This window comes from Muntiacus reevesi, chromosome 1 (genome assembly GCF_963930625.1).
Source record: "Muntiacus reevesi chromosome 1, mMunRee1.1, whole genome shotgun sequence".
NCBI lineage: Eukaryota > Metazoa > Chordata > Mammalia > Artiodactyla > Cervidae > Muntiacus > Muntiacus reevesi.
The window spans coordinates 43,858,119-43,879,584 of NC_089249.1; the positions used below are offsets into that span (position 1 = coordinate 43,858,119).

Here is a 21,466-nt window from a genome sequence, read left to right on the forward strand (position 1 = left end):
CTTTTTATATTGTCCACCCTCATTTTCCTTTCTTTTTCCCTTCTTCATATGCTATTATATGTGCCCACTACTTTGCTACTTGGTTTTTGCTCCTAAACATAACAAAACTTATTAGAACCTTCCTTCAAACTATTTCTCTTTGAAACACATGGCTACATAACCACCCAAGTGGAGATGTGGTTAATCATATCACAGGGCTATAGTACAATAAAATTTATTTCATGCTAATATAATAGAACTACCCAAGAATAGGATGCTGTGTATGTCTATATAATATTTTCACATTTGCTTTTAAGTGATATTCACACATTAATGATTAATACTTTTTCTTTTTTCCTACTTATCTTAATCCTGACCCAAAGCAACACAATCAGATTTTTAAATTTAGAGTTAGAAAGTATACAAAATAAAATTGAATTACAATATAGGCAGAAAGTCAATGTAGAATATTTTTTATGAAGTCTCTGCTTTCTCCATCCCTGGCTTTACTGAGATCTTTGAAGAGTAAGGTTATAATATTCTTTTTAGTCAACTAATCTTGCATTTCATACATTAAAAGATAAAATATGATCTATTTTTAGGATTACTTGTAAAGCCATTTGATCTGAACTGGACATAGGAGGATGGGAAACATTACCACTGCCTGTATCTGAGGTATCTTGTGTGGTTTCGACCAGACTTAAACATACATTAGTTTCTATGAGGTTATAAACCCAATGAGAAAAATCTTATGTCTATTTTTGTTTGTGTACAGTATCTATTTATTCCCACTGCAAATATTGAACTTTTTTTCAGTTGAGCAGTGAAGAGTACAAGGTCTATTTCGGTGGCTAACCCAACCATATTTATGTGAATAGAATTTGCTTTTCCTTTGAAACAAAGTTGAGTGGGGGTAGTATCAAAAACTCTAAGCCAATTTGTCACTATTTGGACATATAGATTTTACTATGTGATTTCCATCTTCAAGTGCCTTTGATGAACGGATGTTATTTCCAGTGTTATTCCTTTTTCTAATTAGTTTCCTTGTATTTGTATCTTCCCTTACTTCATACTCAAGTTTCATGAAACATTTCCACTCTAGAATACTCAGTTATATTATTTATGATAATGGCTTTTCCTAATTAATTTCTGGAGCAATGGACTATTACCTGAACAAGCCAGATGATACTTAAAGGCTGGTTGTATATAGTTTAGTTAAGTAGGGGTGACTTTATTTCTGTATCCCTATTAGAAAATATCCAGTTATAGATTCACATTTCCTCTGTGGTTTTTTTGCCAAATTTAGTTAGTTTCATACAACTGTAAGTAGTGGCTTGAGGCTATGTCTGGTCTTCTCATCAACTCTAGGAAGAAAGTGGAAGAGATAACTCTTCATTCACCTGCCAACATCTTTGTAAGCTCTTCTTCACACTTGGGATAAATAAATAATCCAAAAGGCTCTAGGATGTCAGATGCTTCAGACTATGAACAACATCCAGGTATCTTTTCTTTTAAAATCTAAATGACCTATGCCATTTTAGTGAAAATAAAATTTTGGTTGTTTTTATTTGTTATCAGTGCTGCTTATGATTATTCTAGGAGCATTATAGTTTTAATATTCCCAGATTACCTGAAAGAGTGCTTTTAAATATATTTACAAAATAATTATCTTATTTCTTGACTCTATCCAAAGTGTAATCAACCAGCTTAAATACTTTTAGGAAAGCTGAATGGGCTGTTGAGTGGAAATGTGATTTGAGTATCTTTGATTTTATTTCTACAAGATCTGTATTTCTAGGGATCTTTGGAAATAGTAATGGGTCTTAAATCCTAATCTCATTTGTTTTACAAAGTTATAAAACTATTATATATTTTCTGTGCTATAAGAAAATACAGGGCAGACAGAGGCCATCCCTATTGTGGACGTGGAACCACCTCTTGCCCTTCCTCCTCCTCCTCCTCCTGAGGATGAATGGCGTCCAATTCCTGAGCACACCAATGTGAACGGTAAAGTAGATATACTAGAATTTACTCATTTATGGTCTCTCTTTGTTATCTTTAGGTACACCTTCCATTTCATGTTTCACTAATTGTTACTATTTGGAAATTTTAAAATTTAGAAAAAATATATAGATGAAAATGTTTAGAACATATATAGGAATAAAACAAAAGTGTATTTTCTGACAGAGAGATTTGAAGTTTTCATATATGAAGGAGCATAGTTAAAGATGGAAGAGGTCATGGTCCAAATTTAGAATTGTTTTCTTACATGAAACAGAGAACTTGATCAAGTTTTAAAACTCAGAAAATTTGTAAAAAAGACAAAGAAAGGTAAAACCCTATTACATGATGCCTCTTTTTGACCATAATTAACCAACATCATTTAATAGAGAGTTTCTCAACCTCAGCTCTAAGGACATTTTGGGCTAGATAACTCTTGGTTGTGGGGCATTGGTTAGTGACTAAGATGTTTAGCATCTTTTTTGACACCTATGCACTAGATATCAGTCCTACCTGATCCTCAGTTATCACATCTAGAATGTCTCCAGACATTTAATATTGTCCCCTGGGAGTCAAACTTTCCTCTGGTTGATAATCACTCCAGGAAGTAAAGTCGCTCAGTTGTGTCTAACTCTTTGCGACCTCATAGACTGTAGCCCACCAGGCTCCTCGGTCTATGGGATTTTCCAGGCATGAATACTGGAGTGGGTTACCATTTCCTTTTCCAGGGGATCTTTCCAACCCAGGGATTGAACCCAGGTCTCCCACACTGTAGGCAGATGCTTTACCATCTGAACTACCAGGGAAGCCCAGGTTATATTATACAGAAAGTTGAATAAATGATTTGGATATTAGTTATGAAAATAGCTATTTCTTTTGATGGCAGCTTTTCATTTTGTTTCAGAAGTACAAAAAAAAAAGAAACACCTTTTTTTACACTAGAATTTATACGCTTGTTTTGGAGGGAAATAAACTTACCAACAAAAGACTACTAACAATGATCTCTGAAAGTTTAATTTCTAGAATGTGGGGATGAAGCACATATTTTTGTGAAATTGAATAAATTATAGATGTTGTTTCATCTAAAACCAGATATTGTCTATTTAAAACATTCACTAAGATTTATAGTAATTCTTTAGGAATGGGGCTTCCCAGGGGGTGCTAGTGATAAAGAATCTGCTTGCCAATGCAGGAAACATAAGAGATTCAGGTTCGATCCCTGGGTCAGAAAGATTCCCTGGAGGAGGGATGACAACCCACTCCAGTATTCTTCCCTGCAGAAGGTCATGGACAGAGGAGTCTGATGGGCTACAGTCCATAGGGTCACAAAGAGTCCAACACGACTGAAGTGACTTAGCATGCACACATCAAGGGAATATACTACAAGTCATCAAGTTTTAAAAAAAAAGAGTTCTATCTTAATAATAGCACAGATTTAATATTGACAAGCATTTCTCTATCTGATTGTATTAATGAGGGTAATGTAGTCTGAACTGAAAGTTTGTGCCTAGTATTTAAGGATAATTTTAATAATACTTATATGTAAATTTTTTACCTGCACTGTAAGTCCCCAAAGACATGCTCAGGTTTCATGATTCACTAGGAGAACTCACGGGACCCTATAGAGTTGTACTTGTAGCTGAGATTTATGACAGTGGAAGGATAACGAACATAATCAGCAAAGGGAAAAGGCGCATGAAGTGAAGTGTGGGGAAGACCAGGCTCAACCTTCCTAGAGTCCTCCCCCAGTAGAGTCACACTGGTCACAGGAATTTCCCCTGCAGTAATTCGTGACAATGTGTCAAATGTCGACAACCCGGGAAACTCATTAGAGAATCAATGTTCAGAGTTTATTAGGGGGTTAATCCCATAGGTAGCATCTGGCTGGCATGTAACAAAATTCTAGACTTCTTGAAGAAAGTAAAAGCTATATTGTTTGTATAAACAGAGAAGACAAGGTGAGCCATTCCTGTCAATTAGTGGTTGTGGAAACTCTACTGAAATCTAGTCCAGATACCAGCCATGGCCAACCTTGTAAGCGGGCCTTTGAGGATAGAAATCAGGTCTACTACATTAATTGTTTTCTGTACATCCTCTAAAATACTTTTTTCCCTCTTATTCAGCCTAATAGTTTATAGTAATTCACACATTGGGTATTATTTTTCATAAAATATACAGCACTTAAACAATAACGTTAAAATAATGACATTAATCTTTCAAGTAACAGAAACTTACTTATCTCTGACTTTTCACTTACTCTGTTTCTTAGCTCCTCGTTTTCCCTCCTCTCTCTATGGAATAATTACTGTGATCCTGGGAATCTTCAGCCTGCTGCTTTTGATGTTGTGTGGATTCTTTGGTTACCAGTGTAAGTCCAATTAATTGGGGGAAAAGAAATAATAGACTGGTTGTCAGATTGTCATGTTTCTTTAAATCATTTCCAAATAACAGTTTTTGGTAAATGTTTTTTGCCATACTGAATGGAGAAAAGGAAAAAAAAAGACATAAAACTACTATAATTTTTTACTTTATGAATGAATTTAACCTTGTGAGCTCTCAATAATCACATTTTTCCAAGGAGATTATATTACTGAAATTACTGCAAAAGATATTCATAGTAGTGATTGATTCTGTATTATTATGAAAACTGCAACCTACTATCAAACTCAATGAATTTATAACTGTCTTTACTCTGAAAACAAAAAGTAACTTATTTTGCAATTTCTTCATACTGCGCATTTCTCTTGCATCCTAAATTAGATCAACAAAATATTTTAATTAGTGTTAAAATTGTTCACAACTAGTTAAGTATAGTGATTTCACATTGATAACATTAGTTTGAAATTCAGAATTTCAAAATTTGATTAGAAAGTGAAATTCTACACATTACATCAAGCCATGATGTCAAAAGATTTATTTGAGACTTGACTTTTGTTGTTGTCATCTGTTTTAATTCAGCTGAAGCATTGTTCTGTTAATATAAGCAAGCATACATTCAATCTTACAAGGAATTTGGATGATATTTTAGATTTAGGTGTAGACTTTAAAATAACAGTGGATAAATGAAAACATATTATATTTGTTAAAACATTTATTGGGAACTTTATTAAGGATATACTATAAAAATTAAGCTTTACAGTCTAATACTCTACCATTTCACAACTGAGCATATCTTTTATACTCATCTGGAATTCTTGTTCTAGACTTTCAAAGTGTTCAGGAATCAGAGAGCAAGATGGAGAGCCTTAACCAACGGATTGAGTCTTTCCAAAACAAAGAAAAAATATTTCTTCATGTTAAAAACGTTGTTGACCAAAATAAAGGTATTTTTAGAGCTAGAACAAATTATCTTTACAGAATGCTAGATTGTTTTTCTTGTTGCAGGTATAAAATGGTTGGTTGCATGATAAAAAAAGAGTTTATACAGCAGCATGGTGGTTTTGATGGCTTCTTGTTTGTTTGTTTGTTAATTCTTCATTGATCTTCTGAAACTGCAGGAGTCTCACATTTACCAAATATATCTTCTTGTATTAGTTAACTTGTTCACTCAGCTAAGCATTCACATTTATTCAATGCACACCAGGTGCCAGCCACTTGGCTGGTGAGCAATGATAAATATAATATGAATCCTGCCCTCGGGAAGCTTAGAGAAAACATATAAATCAAACATAAGCAAAAGTTTCAAAGTGTGCAGCAGAGGTATGTGCAAGATGTTCAGGGAGCATGAAAATGGAAGAATGCAAATATCTGTAAATCAATGGCATTTTCATAGTTTCTAAGTGCTTCCTAAGGAGAGGGTATTTATAATAGTAATCATAAGACTTCTTTTATGCTATTTATTTATTATTTATTTATGCTATTAAATTATAATATAAAAATAGTCTAAATAAGTATTTTACAAAGGCCTTGCGTTAAAATCTTAGCTTTTTCCTTTGAGACATTGAACCTATATTGAATAATTAAATGAACAATCTGAGAGTCCATTAGTGATTCGTCATGTTAAAAGCCTGGTTTCATTTTTTTTATTGAAATATGATTAACAAATGACTTTGTATAATTTTGAGCTGTACAACTTGTGGTTTTGAAATATTTGTGTATCACAATATGGTTACTATAAAAACACTAGCTTATGCCTTTATTATGACACATAGTTATCATTTCATTTTTTGTGTTGACAATAATTGATATCTATTCCTTAAGCAACTTTGAGCTTAAAATACTGTACTGCTGACTATAATCACTAAATTGTGTGTTTTAAAGGGCTGATTTCTAGTCACCTGATTACTTCAGGCAGAGATGAAGCTAATTAAATAGGGAAGGGAATTGGACTAAAATTATTTGTACCCTGTGCTACTTGACCATTGTTATTATTATGACTCTTGAAACAGTACAAAATCAGATGAAATGTGTGGTCTTCTCTAATATCAAGTTTCGTTGTCTTATATAGAAATCCTTGAGAGGCTCCAAGACCAGAATGAAGAACTAAATGCAAAAGGAGGTAATTTGGAAGTGAAACAATTCTGAGTTGACAATAATATTTAATAATGACCTCATTCTTTTAATCAGGGAAGTGTGAATGCATGTCTTTGTTTGGGAGGTTCTGTGGGCTCTGAGTTATATTTTCTTTCCTAGGAGAACGGTGTGGATCTCCTCTGAGTCACTGGGTACAGCATAGAGACCACTGCTACCACCAGACCGTGGAAACAGTTTCTTGGTGGAATTGTTCTGATCTTTGTGTCTCTTTGAATGCTGCATTTTTAAAGACAGAAAGGAGTAGACTGATGGTGAGATTATATTTCGTTCTTTACTTCTGGGATATAAATGTGTAGTAGCCACCAAGGGAAGGAAGGGCTCACAGGCAGCTCTGCAATCAGGGTAAAGGGTGCTCTCCTCTTGCATTTCCACTCATCTTCTCTTGAGAGCTCCACCTTTCTTTCCTAACATACATGCACACATTCATTGCGGAAACATTGCATCTGCTGCCCCCTCTTCCCTATTGGCTCAGAGGGTAAAGAATCTGCCTGCAGTGCCAGAGACCTAGGTTCTATCCCTGGGTCGGGAAGATCCCCTGGAGAAGGGAGTGGCAACCCACTCCAGTATTCTTGTCTGGAGAATCCCATGGACAGAGGGGCCTGGTAGGTTACGGTCCTTGGGGTCTCAAAGAGTCCAACAAGACTGAGCAGCTAACACTTTCACTTCACTGCATGTAATATTCTTCTCTCTGATACAGCCATGGTGAACTACTTCATCTCCTTCAACTGTTTATACACTTGTCACCTTCTTCATGAGACCTGCCCTGACACCCCTACTTAAAACTGCAGTCTGTGTATCAGTGCCCACCCCACCCCTCGACCTCTCCACTTCACTTGTAGGCATTCTTACCCTGTTTTCATTGTTATAGCACTTGTCACCTTCTTACATATCATATCATCTATATGTATGTTGTTAACTTCTATCTGGCCTACAGCCCCCAAAAGCAGGGATTTTTCTCAATTTTGTTCAGTGATATATCTCAAGCTCTAAGAACAGGCACAGAGTTGAATAAATGGTCAAATAATAAAGTGATTCATATACTGGTACTGGTGTGGTGTCCGCTTCAATAGAAATTTTTCTGTTATATCATCACTTACTATTTGGCTCAGAAAAAAATAATATTAACCTGGTATAAGTATTAAAACACAAGCCAAAAATTGTGAAGTAACTATATCAAAAGGAGAAGGAGGTAAGAAAATAGAGCATGAGACTAAAAATTCTGGCTTCATAAAATAGGAAGTCATAGGACAAATAAGAGCAGTTATTTGTCTGGAGAAAGGCATTTAGTGAAGGAGGAATGACTACATATATATATATAAAGATATATATTTAGCATCACTTGACTTCTAAAACCAAGTGCATGTATCTGTGCAATAAATTTTAGAAAATTTGTATAAGTTTAAAAAAGTAGATGAATTAAAATACAGCTAACATGGTGCCCTTTATTTTTACAACTTAAATATTTCTAAAATACACTGGGGAAATAAAAACCCTTTTCATTACTGGGACTAAGCTAAAAAACAAAACAAAAAAATGATTAGATTTCTTTTTTTTCTTCTTTGTGTTTAATTTCTGGCTTGGGAAAATGCACAGACACTGAAGAACTCAAATATTTTTTCAATGTTTCATTTATCAGTGGGCATATATGTACTGCGTTTTTTTTATGATTCTTTAGACACAAGTTTTTTAGACTCTTTTTTTATGATTCTTTAGACAGAGGACAGGGAAGTCTGGCATGCTGCAGTCCATGGAGTCGCAAAGAGTCAGACACAACTGAGTGACTGAGCTGAACTGAACTGAGACACAAGTTCTGTATTTTTATGTCTAATGGACTTTTAGTGTTAATAGCTTTGTGCATTCTGTTTCCATGCAGTGTATTCTGAAGTTACTTGCAGTAAACCACACTTGGCTTGGCCTGTCTTATAAGGAAGAGGACAATGAATGGAAGTGGGAGGATGGTTCTCTTCCTTCTTCTGGCCTGTAAGTTTCTGCTACATAATCCAGTGCCTTACTCCTTTTCCAATGTCTGGCCCAAGGAGTTTTGAGGAAATAGAGATTATTAGGGACCAAATTTAGTCCTCTTTACTTCTTGCTTTTGTTATTTCCTATTATATTGTCAGCAATTTTGTAAATCATTAAGTCATTTAGATATTTTATAATTAGTGTAAGCATATCCTTATTATTAGATGACCTGAATGATTACAATTTAAGATAAGAAATATATTTATGGGAAAGAATATCATAAGTATGAATCTGAGTACCTCTCTGGTATTTTTATTGGGAACAAGTATAGAATTGTCATTTCTCATCCAAATAACTTGGGCCTATTTTTGGTTTTAAAGTCATATTTTTCAGTTGTTATTCAGAAACACTGTGTTAGACAACTATGTCAGGAAAAAATATTTCAAGCTCTTTCATCACCATGTGCCAATCTTAGAGAATAAGATTGATAATCTTGATAGCCAATTATTTTTACTTTGTTCCCTTAGGTTATATTATTCTGATGTTTAGTAAGGCTTTTTTTCTTCTAACTTATAATATCAATACTTTTGACAGTTTTATCCTATTTATCTGTTTATTTCTTTTAAGATTTCTTGTATATTGTTTGTAACTTCTCTTGCAGGCACAGCGTTCCAGTTTTTTCCTTTAATAATTTGTTCTTTATTTGCTTTTATCATATAAACAGATGGTTAATATTTAAATAAAATGAGATTTTTTTTATTCATTTAAAATTTATCTTAACACATAAACGCGTGAAGGAGGAAGCTGAGGCAGGTACATGTGTGTTCAAATGTAGATATAATTATATCTGTCTCTCTATGTGTATTTCAATTAGGCAATCAATTGTCACAGCACTGCTTAAATGATTCATTTTTTATCACTGGTTTTAATATCATTCATCATACACTAAAATTTAATATTTAAATAATTTTAGTCATCATATATGCTCCTTAAATATTTCACAGTTTTTATGAATATTTTGTATGTAAACATATGTGAATATTTTCCTGAAATTGCTGTACTAATGCATCAAATTTTTAATCTATTTTAACTTTTATGGTTGATCATTTTAATTATTGGAATTTTGTGAGTTGAAAGGTTCCCTCTACTTCAAACCTTGTACAATGTTTGGAACATAGAACATTCAAGAGATATGTTGAATTAATAAATGAAATAATGTATGAACTATTTTGGCAATTTAATTTTCCCAACACAGTTCAGAATTTCTTTCTAGTTCCTTTGGTATTTTTAAAAGAAATGTACTATGCCTTTAGCAATTCAGTAAATAAGCTTTGCCTTTATTTTCAGATAGTACTAAACAAGCAGTTTTGCTCTAGAGTGGATGAAAAGTCATTTTATTGACATTGAACTAAAATATTCTGTATAATCTAGATCTTTAGTAAAGGATTAAATTCAACCAGAATGTTTGGTAGCATCTTCCCACTAGCATTTCTACCAGTCATGATTTTATAAATTGAAGTAAGATGAACGTATCAGAGCAGAGGCAACTGGCCCAGCATAGTACATACACAGCTGATCCTTGAACAATGTAGAGCAGGGGTGGGGGTCAGGGGCACCAACTCCTCCATGTAGAAGAAAATCTGCTTAGAAGTTTTAATTGGCCCTTAAAACTACATGTTAAACTAGCCATGGATCCTGTAATACTGTAGCATTTGCTATTGAAAAAAATCTTCATATAGTAGAACAGAGTAGTTGAAATCCACGCTGTTCAAGGATCCATAGACGCATACATGCACATGCTCTCTCTCACACACAAATATACATATATGTGTGTATGTGCATGTATGTATGTGTGTGTGTGTGTATATATATATATATATATATATATATATATATATGGGAGAAGGAAACGGCAACCCACTCCAGTATTCTTGCCTAGAGAATCCCTTGGACAGAGGAGCCTGGTGGGCTGCCATCTATAGGGTCACACAGAATCAGACACTACTGAAGCAACTTAGCATGCATGCATGCATAGTCTGAATTTTGTTAGTAATTCTGGCTAGCTTTTATATCTAACATATTTACAAGTAAAATATTCCCATTCCAGCTGCATTGTACATGCATGTATTTTCTTCTTTTTTTAATTAATTAATTGGAGGCTAATTACTTTATAATATTGTAGTTGTACTGATCTGTACTTAAACTTAATTCTGTATCCCAGATCATATGTCCTGTCTTTCCTGCTATTGCCATAATTTTCCCAACTGGACCAGTCTCTTCTTTATACAGGTGTATTGTACCTTTTCCCACATATAAATTATTGGGTTGGCCAATAATTGGGCTTGGATTTTTCCATAAACTGTTACAGAAAAAAAAGAACAAACATTTTGGACGATAAGTAAAAGTGAAAGTCGCTCAGTCCTGTCCGACTCTTTGCGACCCCATGAACTGGCCATGGAATTCTCCAGGCCACAATACTGGAGTGGGCTGCCATGCCCTTCTTCAGGGGATCTTCCCAACCCAGGGATCGATACCAGGTCTCCCACATTGCAGGTGGATTTTTTACCAGCTGAGCCACAAGGGAAGCCCAAGATCACTGGAGTGTGTAGCCTATCCCTTCTGCAGGGGATCTTCCTGACCCAGGAATGGAACCCGGGTCTCCTGCATTGCAGGCGGATTCTTTACCAACTAAGCTATCAGGGAAGCCAACACATACAAATAATTACCACATTTAGTGAGACTTACTTATCATATGCCTATCTCTTTTTTTATATACCAACATATGAGTTCTTTGAAAAGCGGGAGAGTGAGTGCCTTTACTCCCCTGAGCTCCCTACAGTGCCAGGTATAATAAATTTCACACATCATGTTCTAAAGTAATGTTACTTTAATTTAACAGTGAGTGGCGTCTACCAAAGCCAAGTATGGATTTCCAGGGGAAATGTGTGTATGCAGGCGTGCACACTGTTGGAATAGATAACTGCACCATGTCTTCCTCATGCCTGTGTGAGAAGCCTGTCTGTGCTTAAAACTCAGAAGAAGAAGATTAAAAGAAAACTGATGAGGTTTGCACATCTCAGTAACATTCCAGATTCACAATCTGCCTGTCTATTCTACTGTCACTTTACGTTATTCATAACTCTTTCTTTTTTTTGGCAGAAACTGATAAATGACTTCATGAAAGAAGAATCTAGTCTAGAGTTAAAGCAAAAATATCAGAGTGGCACAGAAAGCATAGACACTCAGAACCTTTTGATTTTTTGAGAATTATACAAATGAATTAATAAACATATTTGTCATAAATACTTGGTCTTTAGAAGTCTTTTTATATTTAAAAATCTACTTATTTATTTTCAATTGTGACCTATGAAAATGTCTGTAAAACAAATATAGTGGGGAATATAAGTGATAAAAGGTTTACAACATAGGATACAAAAATGTAAAAAATACAAAGAAATATGAATAATAATAATACAAGACAGAAAAATTTAAAAAATTAAAACAAATTGCTAAAGTTGTCTGTTTCTCAAAACTGCTTACAATAGTCTTCCTAGCATATTTTCAATATATCAGTTTCATTTAGCATCTTTAATTTCTTGCTTCTCATCTTAGTGGAAAAGTTAAACTTTCTGCCAAAGGCTATTTTTGAATAGAACCTGGGTCAGTTCTCCCCAAACCCCACAGTTTCAAGTTGTTATGTCATTAATTCCTCCATTGCCTACATGCAACCACTTCCACTTAAAGAGCATTACTTTCAACCCATAAATACACCCATACATCTCTATCTATTTGTTATATTTATGTCTTCTAATCACTCCTTCTGTAGGTTTCTTTTCACAGTAACTGTACTTGAGCAAAACTTCTACACTGATTATGTACTTTCTCACTTCTCAATCATCTTAGAATGTCATTGTTCATCTTCTCTTTTCTCCTCTTTATTGGTACTGCTTTTGTTTGACACTATCTGTTATTCACTCATTCACCCACTTTGAATCTTTTTATGTGTCTCTTTTAGGCAGTAAGTTTAACTGATAAATTCAATTTATTTCAGAATGTTATTTCTGAGATAAAATATTTTATCTCATGCTATTTGATCTATCAATGGAATTTTACTGGGTACTTATTTCATTCTTCTTAACACTTTATCATCATCAGCAGCATTGTCATCTTTGGACACAGTATTATTTTACTTCTAACAGTTTTTGTTCTTTCTTAGTTTTCTTCTTACTACTCTGGTCCCGGGCATTTAGTCTTCTTTATGGATTTTTCATTTGCTTCCTAATGTTGACGCTTGAAGTTTACATCAAGGAATATTCATTTCATTTAGGATAACTTATGGTTTATTGTCACAGGTACAGTAGAGAGACTTTTGCTGTAAGAGATAATAGACCAGAAAAGAAAGAAGTCACTCAGTCGTGTCTGACTCTTTGAGACCCCATGGACTTTAGCCTACTAGCTCCTCCATCCATGGAATTTTCCAGGCAAGGGTACTGGAGTGGGTTGCCATTGCCTTCTCCAGGGGAATCTTCCCAACCCAAGCATTGAACCCAGGTCTCCCACATTGCAGGCAGACGCTTTACCGTCTGAGCCACCTGGACTCAAATATTTCTACTGCACTATCAGTATACCTAAGATTCTGCCAGTTATTCTTTGAGTCTCAGTTTCCTAATTTACAAGATGGGGATAATAGCTGAAGCTCATAGTTGTTTGAGGATTAGGTAGGATCATCTGTTTGAGGCATTTAGAATGACAAGAGTGTGTCCAGTAGATGTTGGCTACTATTTCAGATGAGAAGAAAAATTTGAAGTTTCTTATAAACTGTGAAACATTGTAAGATTTAAAGGTATTTTTATTATAAATAATGATGGCAAATGTAGAAATTATGGTGGTTGAATGCACAGTCTTCATACACTTCACATAAACTTTTTAACCTTTTAAAATCTACCTCCCCTTTTTTATGCCTTGAACTCCTTCCTCTCCCCTTATTTCTTCATTCAATTACCTATACTCTTTTCTTTGTTTACTGTCTTCCTTTCCTTTTACTTGTTATATTTCAGGTAGAGTTCATTAATTACAAGTGACAGAAACAGAATTTAACCTGCTGTGGGCAAAAAGGGAGAATTTTTTGAAATATACTTGCTTAGCCCTTATCATTGAAGGAAAGTTTGAATAAACAAACCATAAGCAAGGAGATGGAGTAGCTTAGCCACAGAGGAAATGGGAGCTGGAACATGAACTCTACCAGCATGATCCATGGCTTTTCTCTGCCTGTCTCAGGGTAGGTTTTTAAAAAATTGTTTTCATGAATATGGATTTCTTCCATATAATGGAAAACATGGACAATATCTATTCTCAGGCCCCCTATTTTATAGCTTGTATTATGAGTATTATGAGAGAGCGTCTTATTTATTTTCAACAGAAAAAAAAAATAGTAAACAATGTCACACTAAGGAAAAGTTAAGCCCCAAAAACACATCACCTTGGCCATAGCTCTATGTATTGGAGAGTGGTAGGGTTTCAGGAGAAGAAGTGTATGCTGGCTGACAATTGCAAGAAAGCTCCTATAATTATGCATTAATTTTTCCTGTACAAACAAAAATTACCCCAAATTAAATACATTCCTTGCTAGTCTAGAGATTTTAAGATAAAGTAATAAGGCTGAGCATATATTTAAAATTTACTATGTGTCAAGTGCTAAATATTTACATGCATTAGTCAATTTTATTCTCAAGATAACCCTATGAAGTAGATTGCAATATTTTATAGAAAAGAGAAATGGTTAACTTTCCAAGGTTGTAGAACAAGTTAGTAACAGACCTAGAATTTGAATGCAGATATGATTTTTTTCTAAGTTATTTTTTTATTTTGTTACTGGAGTATAATTGCTTTATGGTGTTGTGTTTCTGTTATACAGGAAAGTGAATCAGCTATAGGTATACATATACACACATTAAAGATTGAAGGCAGGCGGAGAAGGGGATGACAGAGGATGAGATAGTTGGATGGCACCACTGACTCGATGGACATGAGTTTGAGTAAGCTCCGGGAGTTGGTGATGGACAGGGAGGTCTGGCGTGCTGCAGTCCATGGGGTCACAAAGAGTCAGACATGAGTGAGTGACTAAACTGATACATATACACCCTCCCTTTTGAGCCTTCTCTTTTCCCCTAATCCCACCTCTCTAGGTCACCACAGAGCACCGAGCTGAGCTCCCAAATGCATACATCTTAATGCCACAACTCATGCCCTGAAACACATAGCTCTCTCTCTCTCTCTCTCTCTCTCTCTCTCTCTATATATATATATATATATATATATATATATATATATATATATATCTTCTCATATACCTACTCAAAGAAGCATTGGCAGAAGCATGGTATATTGATTAATGGCAGGTGACATTATGCTGGTAACCTTAGAAAATCATGACTAATGATTCTGTGTTCAATAAAAACAGTGGGGAACTCAGAAAACTATATGGCTTTTGCCGTTTTGCAGTAGAATAGCAGTGTTAGAATAAGAACAAGTCCTCTGGGGAGTACACGTAAGGGGTGCCACTCACATTTAAGAATAAATCAGGAGCGGAATCATAGTGGATTTTATATCTACAAAAATGTATTGCTATATCCCCCAAATCTCAATTTTTTTAAATATGTTATGTCAAGCTTCCAAGGAAATTATATCTGAGACAGAGGTTATTGTGTCAAAGGGGCTCTTAGTGGAAGAAAAAGAAAATAATATTGAACAGAATGAGCTGTGATAAACCTACAACTGAGATGGGGTTCAGTTTAGTTCAGTTTGGTCGCTCAGTCATGTCCGACTCTTTGTGACCCTGTGGACTACAGCACACCAGGCCTCCCTGTCCAGGAAGGGTTAATTTGTTGCTCACCCAACATCCTTTTTAGTCAGTAGATTTCTAAACCAATATGGTCACAGAAGTGTCTTTTTTTTTCTATGGTGTATATAGCTCAAGATTTAAATAGTTTTAAGGTTTGATTATTGGTTAACACAAACCATAAGACCAGTTCAAGCAGAAGGGAAATAAACTACATGCTTTGATGAAGATAAAGCATAGATACATAGCAGAGAACATATGAGAAAAGGAGAGATTTTTGTGGCTAACTTTGGAAACACAATGTGGGAAAGATGTGAACACAACTCACATCTTTCCCACATTCAAAATGTGCTCATCTTGAAGTCTAAGATCTCACCATTTCAATAAAGTCAAGTTGTGAATAAGGATCATTAAGTTATGTTCACTGGGATCAGATTCACAGGCAGGCCTTTTCAGTTCAGTGGTCTGATATTAAAAGCAAGTTATCTGTTCCCCAACACTCAAGAAAAAAAGTAGTGAAAAATTGGCTTCCACAAAACTCGTCCCTGGTGCCAAGAAGGTTGGGGCCTGCTGCTTTATATTCTAGAATGGGTACTGTATGCCAATAAAGTTTAGAGCATTCTTTACTTGTAACAAACACTTAATAAGTATATTTATTTGAAGAAAAAAGTAGAAAGTAGTGAGAAGGAGGATGAGTACTATATAATATTAGCTTACTTAAGTATTAGATATTTTAAAGAAGTTCACACTTGACCATTCTCAGGTGACTTTTGTTTATAATAACTTTTCTAAGAATTGATGTACACACTGAACACAAAACATTTTGTACATAAATCCTAAGTTTGAGGGATCTGTTGATTCATAACTTTAAAAAGCACAAAAGTGCTAATTTGTCATCCATTCACAGAAAAAAATTGATTATCCAAATTTATTCTTAATTGTTATATATTTGCAACAGTACACGTGGGAATTAGTGTTCCTTTAGGTTGGCAATAGTATCCATAAATGTATTATCAAAATGCTACTGGACTGATGAGAAGTTTGATTACTTATCTCTAGAACATGATAAAAGCTTTTTTTTTTAATTGACTGCAGATAAATATTTTTAAATGGAATTTTGCAATCCATTTACAGGAAAATAAATATTAGATAAAAAGCCTGCTATTGTATTTCTAAAAAGACACAAACCAAACCACACAGTTAAGAATTTTGCACTACAGATTTTTCTTATATCCTTAACTGAGAAGATGAATCACTACTATCTTGATTTCTATTCAAAATAAATACCTAGGTTGTGGTTCTTATCTTCACTTTATTAGTTTAAATTTTGTTTGCAGGCTGAACAGTATTTGTTTTAGAGAAAGAATGGCAAGTGATTTTAAAGAATTTGTGAGAGAAGTAAGATTTATATCATCCTGTTGTAGTGACAATGTCTTGAAAGATTTCAAGCTCTATATGCTCTGAAAATGACTTTAATCTGTTACTGTTTTAATTTGCAGAGGAGAAATCTTCTACAGGGAAATTAGTAATTTTATTCATATTAGTTTTGAGAGGTAATATTCAAGAAGCATCCATAGGACAACAGTAAAGATGAGGGAAGGGCCACATTTCAAGTTTCTCATGCACTTGTTGTTCACTTGCTAAGTCATGTCCAACTCTTTGCAACCTGATGAACTTTAGTAAACCAGGCTCCGCATCCTCCACTATCTCCCAGAGTTTGCTAAGATTCATGTCCACTGAGTTGGTGATGCTATCTAACCATATCGGCCTTTATCGTCCCCTTCTCCTTTTGCTTTCAATCTTTCCCAGTGTCATATGAGTCGGCTCCTCATATCAGTTGGCCAAAATCACTGCAGATGGTGACTGTAGTCATGAAATTATAAGAGGAGAAGGGGACGATGGAGGATGAGATGGTTGAACTGAACTGAACTTAGGTGCTGTGAGGAACTGAAATGAGAGGTGGTGTAACTCCTACACTCAGGAAGCACGTACAAGTGAAATATGACCAATAGAATTAAATGCATATAAAAACTGATAACAGAACACAGGAGGATGACTGCGTGTGAGTGGGTGAAGTGTGCAGCAGACAACTCTGCTCACACCTGTAGCTGCGCAGGAAGCCCTAGCTCGGCCGAGGCTGTGGTGGACACTGTGGCTTCCAGGGGAGATGTTACTAAGCCTGTGGTGACTCCACAACATGAGTGGAGATGCTGCAACAATGTGACTGAAACAATGACCTTTTCCCTGCAAACATGTTAACATTTCTTGACAACAGAAATAAAGTATTAAGTGGGCGAAATGAAGACACTTTCAGGGGAATAAAGTGAAGAAGACACTAGCAGAGAAAGTGAGACTGGTCTCAAGATATTCACAGACACACTGGAAAAGAGGAAGACTATGCTCTCATACAGAACAGCATACAAAACCTGTCCACTGATACACATGTGAAGGCAAATTTAAACATAGGGATTATGTTGATATGGTTTGTATTAAAATTCAGATACCTTCTTATTAGAAGTAATATTAATACCCATGAATTAATGGATTACATTTACTAGCACAGTAATACAAATATAAAACTTGGAGTTATGAAATGAAAATAAAAATAAGAATTTTGAATCTATTATTGCAAGTTAATGACTAAAAGGGACTTTACAATGTAAATGTACCATTTGTAAAGGGACTTTACAAAAAAAATTTTGAATACCTTAATGCACTCAGGAATGGTTCTTTAAAGCCATTTAATTATTTAATTAAACAGCTAGTGGAGGTGATCAAATTCCAGCTGAGCTATTTTAAATCCTAAAAGATGATGCTGTGAAAGAGCTGCATTGAATATGCCAGCAAATTTGGAAAACTCAACAGTGGCAACAGGACTGGAAAAGGTCAGTTTTCATTCCAATCCCAAAGAAGGGCAATGCCAAAGAATGTTTAAACTACCTCACCATTCACTCATTGCACATGCTGACAAAGTAATACTCAAAATCCTTCAAGCTAAGCTTCAACAATATGAGAATCAAGAATTTCCATATGTACAAGCTGGGTTTAGAAAAGGCAGAGGAATCAGGGATCAAATTGCCAACTTCTCCTGGATCATGGAGAAAGCAAGAGAATTTCAGAAAAACATCTACTTCTGCTTCACTGACTATGCTAAAGTCTTTGACTGTGTGGATTGCAACAAACTGTGGAAAATTCTTAAAGAGATGGGAATACCAGACGACCTTATCTGTCTTCTGAGAAACTTATATGCAGATGAAGAAACAACAGTTAGAACCAGACATGGAAAAATGGACTGGTTCCAAATTGGGAAAAGAGTATGTCAAGGCTGTATGTTGTCACCCTACTTATTTCACTTATATGCAGAATACATCATGCGAAATGCCAGAATGGAGGAAATTCAAGTTGGAATCAAAATTGCTGGGAGAAATAGAAATAACCTCAGATATGCAGATGATACCACCCTTATGGCAGAAAGTGAAAAGGAACCAAAGAGCCTCTTGATGAAGGTGAAAGAGGAGAGGGAAAAAGCTGGTTTAAAACTCAGCTTTCAAAAAATGAAGATGTTGCCTTCCAGTCCCATCACTTCATAGCAAGTAGATGGGGAAACAATGGAAACACTGAAAGAGTTTATTTTCTTGGGCTACAAAGTCACTGCAGATGGTGACTGCAGCCGTGAAAACAAAAGATGCTTGCTCCTTGGAAAAAAGCTATGGCAAACCTAGACAGCATACTAAAAAGCAGAGACTTCACTTTGCCTACAAAGGTCCCTATAGTCAGAGCTATGGTTTTTCCAGTAGTCATGTATAGATGTGAGAGTTGGACCGTAAAGAAGGCTGAGTGCTGAAGAATTTATGCTTTCCAACACTGGTGCGAGAGAAGACTCTTGAGAGTCCCTTGGACTTCAAAGAGATCAAACCAGGCAATCCTAAAGGAAGTCAACCATGAATATTCATTGGAAGGACTGTTGCTGCAGTTCCAATACTTTGGCTTCCTAATGGGAAGAGCCAACTCTTTGGAAAAGACCCTGATACTGGGAAAGATTGAGAAAAGGAGGTGAAGGGGGTGACAGAGAATGAAATGGTTGGATGGCATCATCAACTCAATGGACATGAGTTTGAGCAAAAACTGGAAGATTGTGAAGGACAAGGAAGAACAACCTCCTGGTGTGCTGCAGTCTATGGGCTTGCAAAGAGTCAAACAGGACTGAGTAACTGAGCATAAACACAAAATAATGTGTGTGTAATAAGGTGTATTTGTACACACATTATGGATTTCACCCACCCACCCCCATTTCCTGTTTTTCTGGTTGAAAGTGCTGTGTTTTAAAAATAATTTGTCAAACTGAGAGAGTAGCATTGACATATACACTACCAAGTATAAAATAGTTAGTTAGTGGGAAGTTGCAGTATAGCACAGGGAGCTCAGCTTGGTGCTCTGTGATGACTAAAGGGGTGGAATGGGGTTGGGTACAAGGGAGTCTCAAGAGGGTGAGAATATATGTACACATATAGCTGATTCACTTCACTGTATAAGAGAAACTAATACAACATTCTAAAGCAATTATACTCCAATAAAAAGTAAAACATAAAAAGTAAAAGCAATTTGTCTTCTTGACTAACATTTCAATTATAGAACCAAAGAATTATATTTTACAAACTTGAAATTTACACACAAAGGTAAGATTTATGGGATATTCATGTATAAAAAAGCTACTCACTCTACAAATATTCTGAATATTTGTATTTAATTCTGTTTTAAATGTTAAACTCTTTGTTTTGATTCCTATTTTTAGAAAATAGACTTGTAAAAATGTCTGTATCCTTAGGTAAGTGAAGGTCTTTGAGGTACAAAATCAACTACAGATTCACTGAGAAAGAAAGAGGATATACAAGATTATATTCCTAAATATTCTGGCTGGCAAAATTCATAGAAATACATACTTAAATTCTAGCTAAATTCTAGAAAGATCCCCTGATCTAAGGTTGTGGAGATTGGCATTTCAGTCTTGGGAGTGTGTGAAATTAGAAAGTCTAGGAAAAGTTTAGAATTTTAAAAGGGTTAATAAGTAATACAGTACAAAAATATAAAAGAATGGATATATGCCATTTTAAGTTTGGAATAAAATTGGAAAATGTCCTTTCTCTCATAAATGAAGACTAAACTTTTGCATACCTTGGAATTAGTCTCTTAGAACTGAGTAAAGTGGAGGATTTAATTAATGAAATATGTTCATTAGAGCTATATTGTTAGTTCAATTGAAGATAGTCTTATTACTGAAAAATTTATTACTTAATGATTCTTACTGAAAAAGAAAATATTCATTGCTAAAATATATTTTGTTACAGGGCTGATAAATAAATAAATATTATATTAATCTAAATACTCAGATTGCACATAGTTTTTGTTGGAATTTTCTTTTTGCTATTTTCCCTCAAGAAATATTCCAAGGATTTTAGCAAGGTTAAAGTTGCAGGTATACAGTTGTTCCTCAGCATCCCTGGGAAATCGGTTTCAGGATGCCCCATGGATACCAAAATCTTTAGAATTTGCATGTAATCTCAGCACATCCTCCATATACTTTAAATCATTTCTACGTTACTTATTATACCTGATTCAAAGCTAATGTTGTACAAATAGTTTAAGTTCAATATAAAAACTACATAAATTGTTGCCAGTGTACAGCACATTCAAGGTTTGCTTTTTGGAACTTTCTGAAATTTTGTTTTTCAATACTTTCTACCAGTGGTTGGTTGAATTTATGGATGTGGAACTCATGGATGCAGAGAGCCACTTGAATATGAAATTAATGTGAACATTGATCTATATAGTCACTTTAATTTATAATGATGTACTTAGCAATGATTCTAAATTACAACCTAAGTTCCTGTTCTGAGGTAGACATAGGTAACAAGAAAAAACAGAGGTTTGTCTTTTATATTTAAAAGCAGAGTTTTAGAAGAGAAAAGATGCTATGAAAGTGCTGTACTCAATATGCCAGCAAATTTGGAAAACTAGCAGTGGCCATGGGACTGGAAAATGTCAGTTTTCATTCCAATCCCAAAGAAAGGAAATGCCAAAAAATGCTCAAACTGTGGCACAATTGCACTCATCTCACACCCTAGTAAAGTAATGCTCAAAATTCTCCAAGCCAGG

The 21,466-nt window shown here is 34.9% G+C and overlaps 1 protein-coding gene across 1 annotated transcript; it reads left to right on the forward strand.

Moving 5' to 3' along the window:
- Positions 1-1,444: 1,444 nt before the first annotated feature.
- LOC136159822 (killer cell lectin-like receptor 6) lies at positions 1,445-11,681 on the forward strand. Its single transcript, XM_065922494.1, has 9 exons — positions 1,445-1,478; positions 1,867-1,986; positions 4,250-4,348; positions 5,184-5,303; positions 6,428-6,478; positions 6,613-6,764; positions 8,387-8,493; positions 11,375-11,540; positions 11,635-11,681. The coding sequence occupies exons 1-8, from the start codon at positions 1,445-1,447 to the stop codon at positions 11,502-11,504; spliced, it is 813 nt and encodes a 270-aa protein (XP_065778566.1). The 3' UTR covers positions 11,505-11,540; positions 11,635-11,681.
- The last annotated feature ends 9,785 nt before the right edge of the window (positions 11,682-21,466 follow it).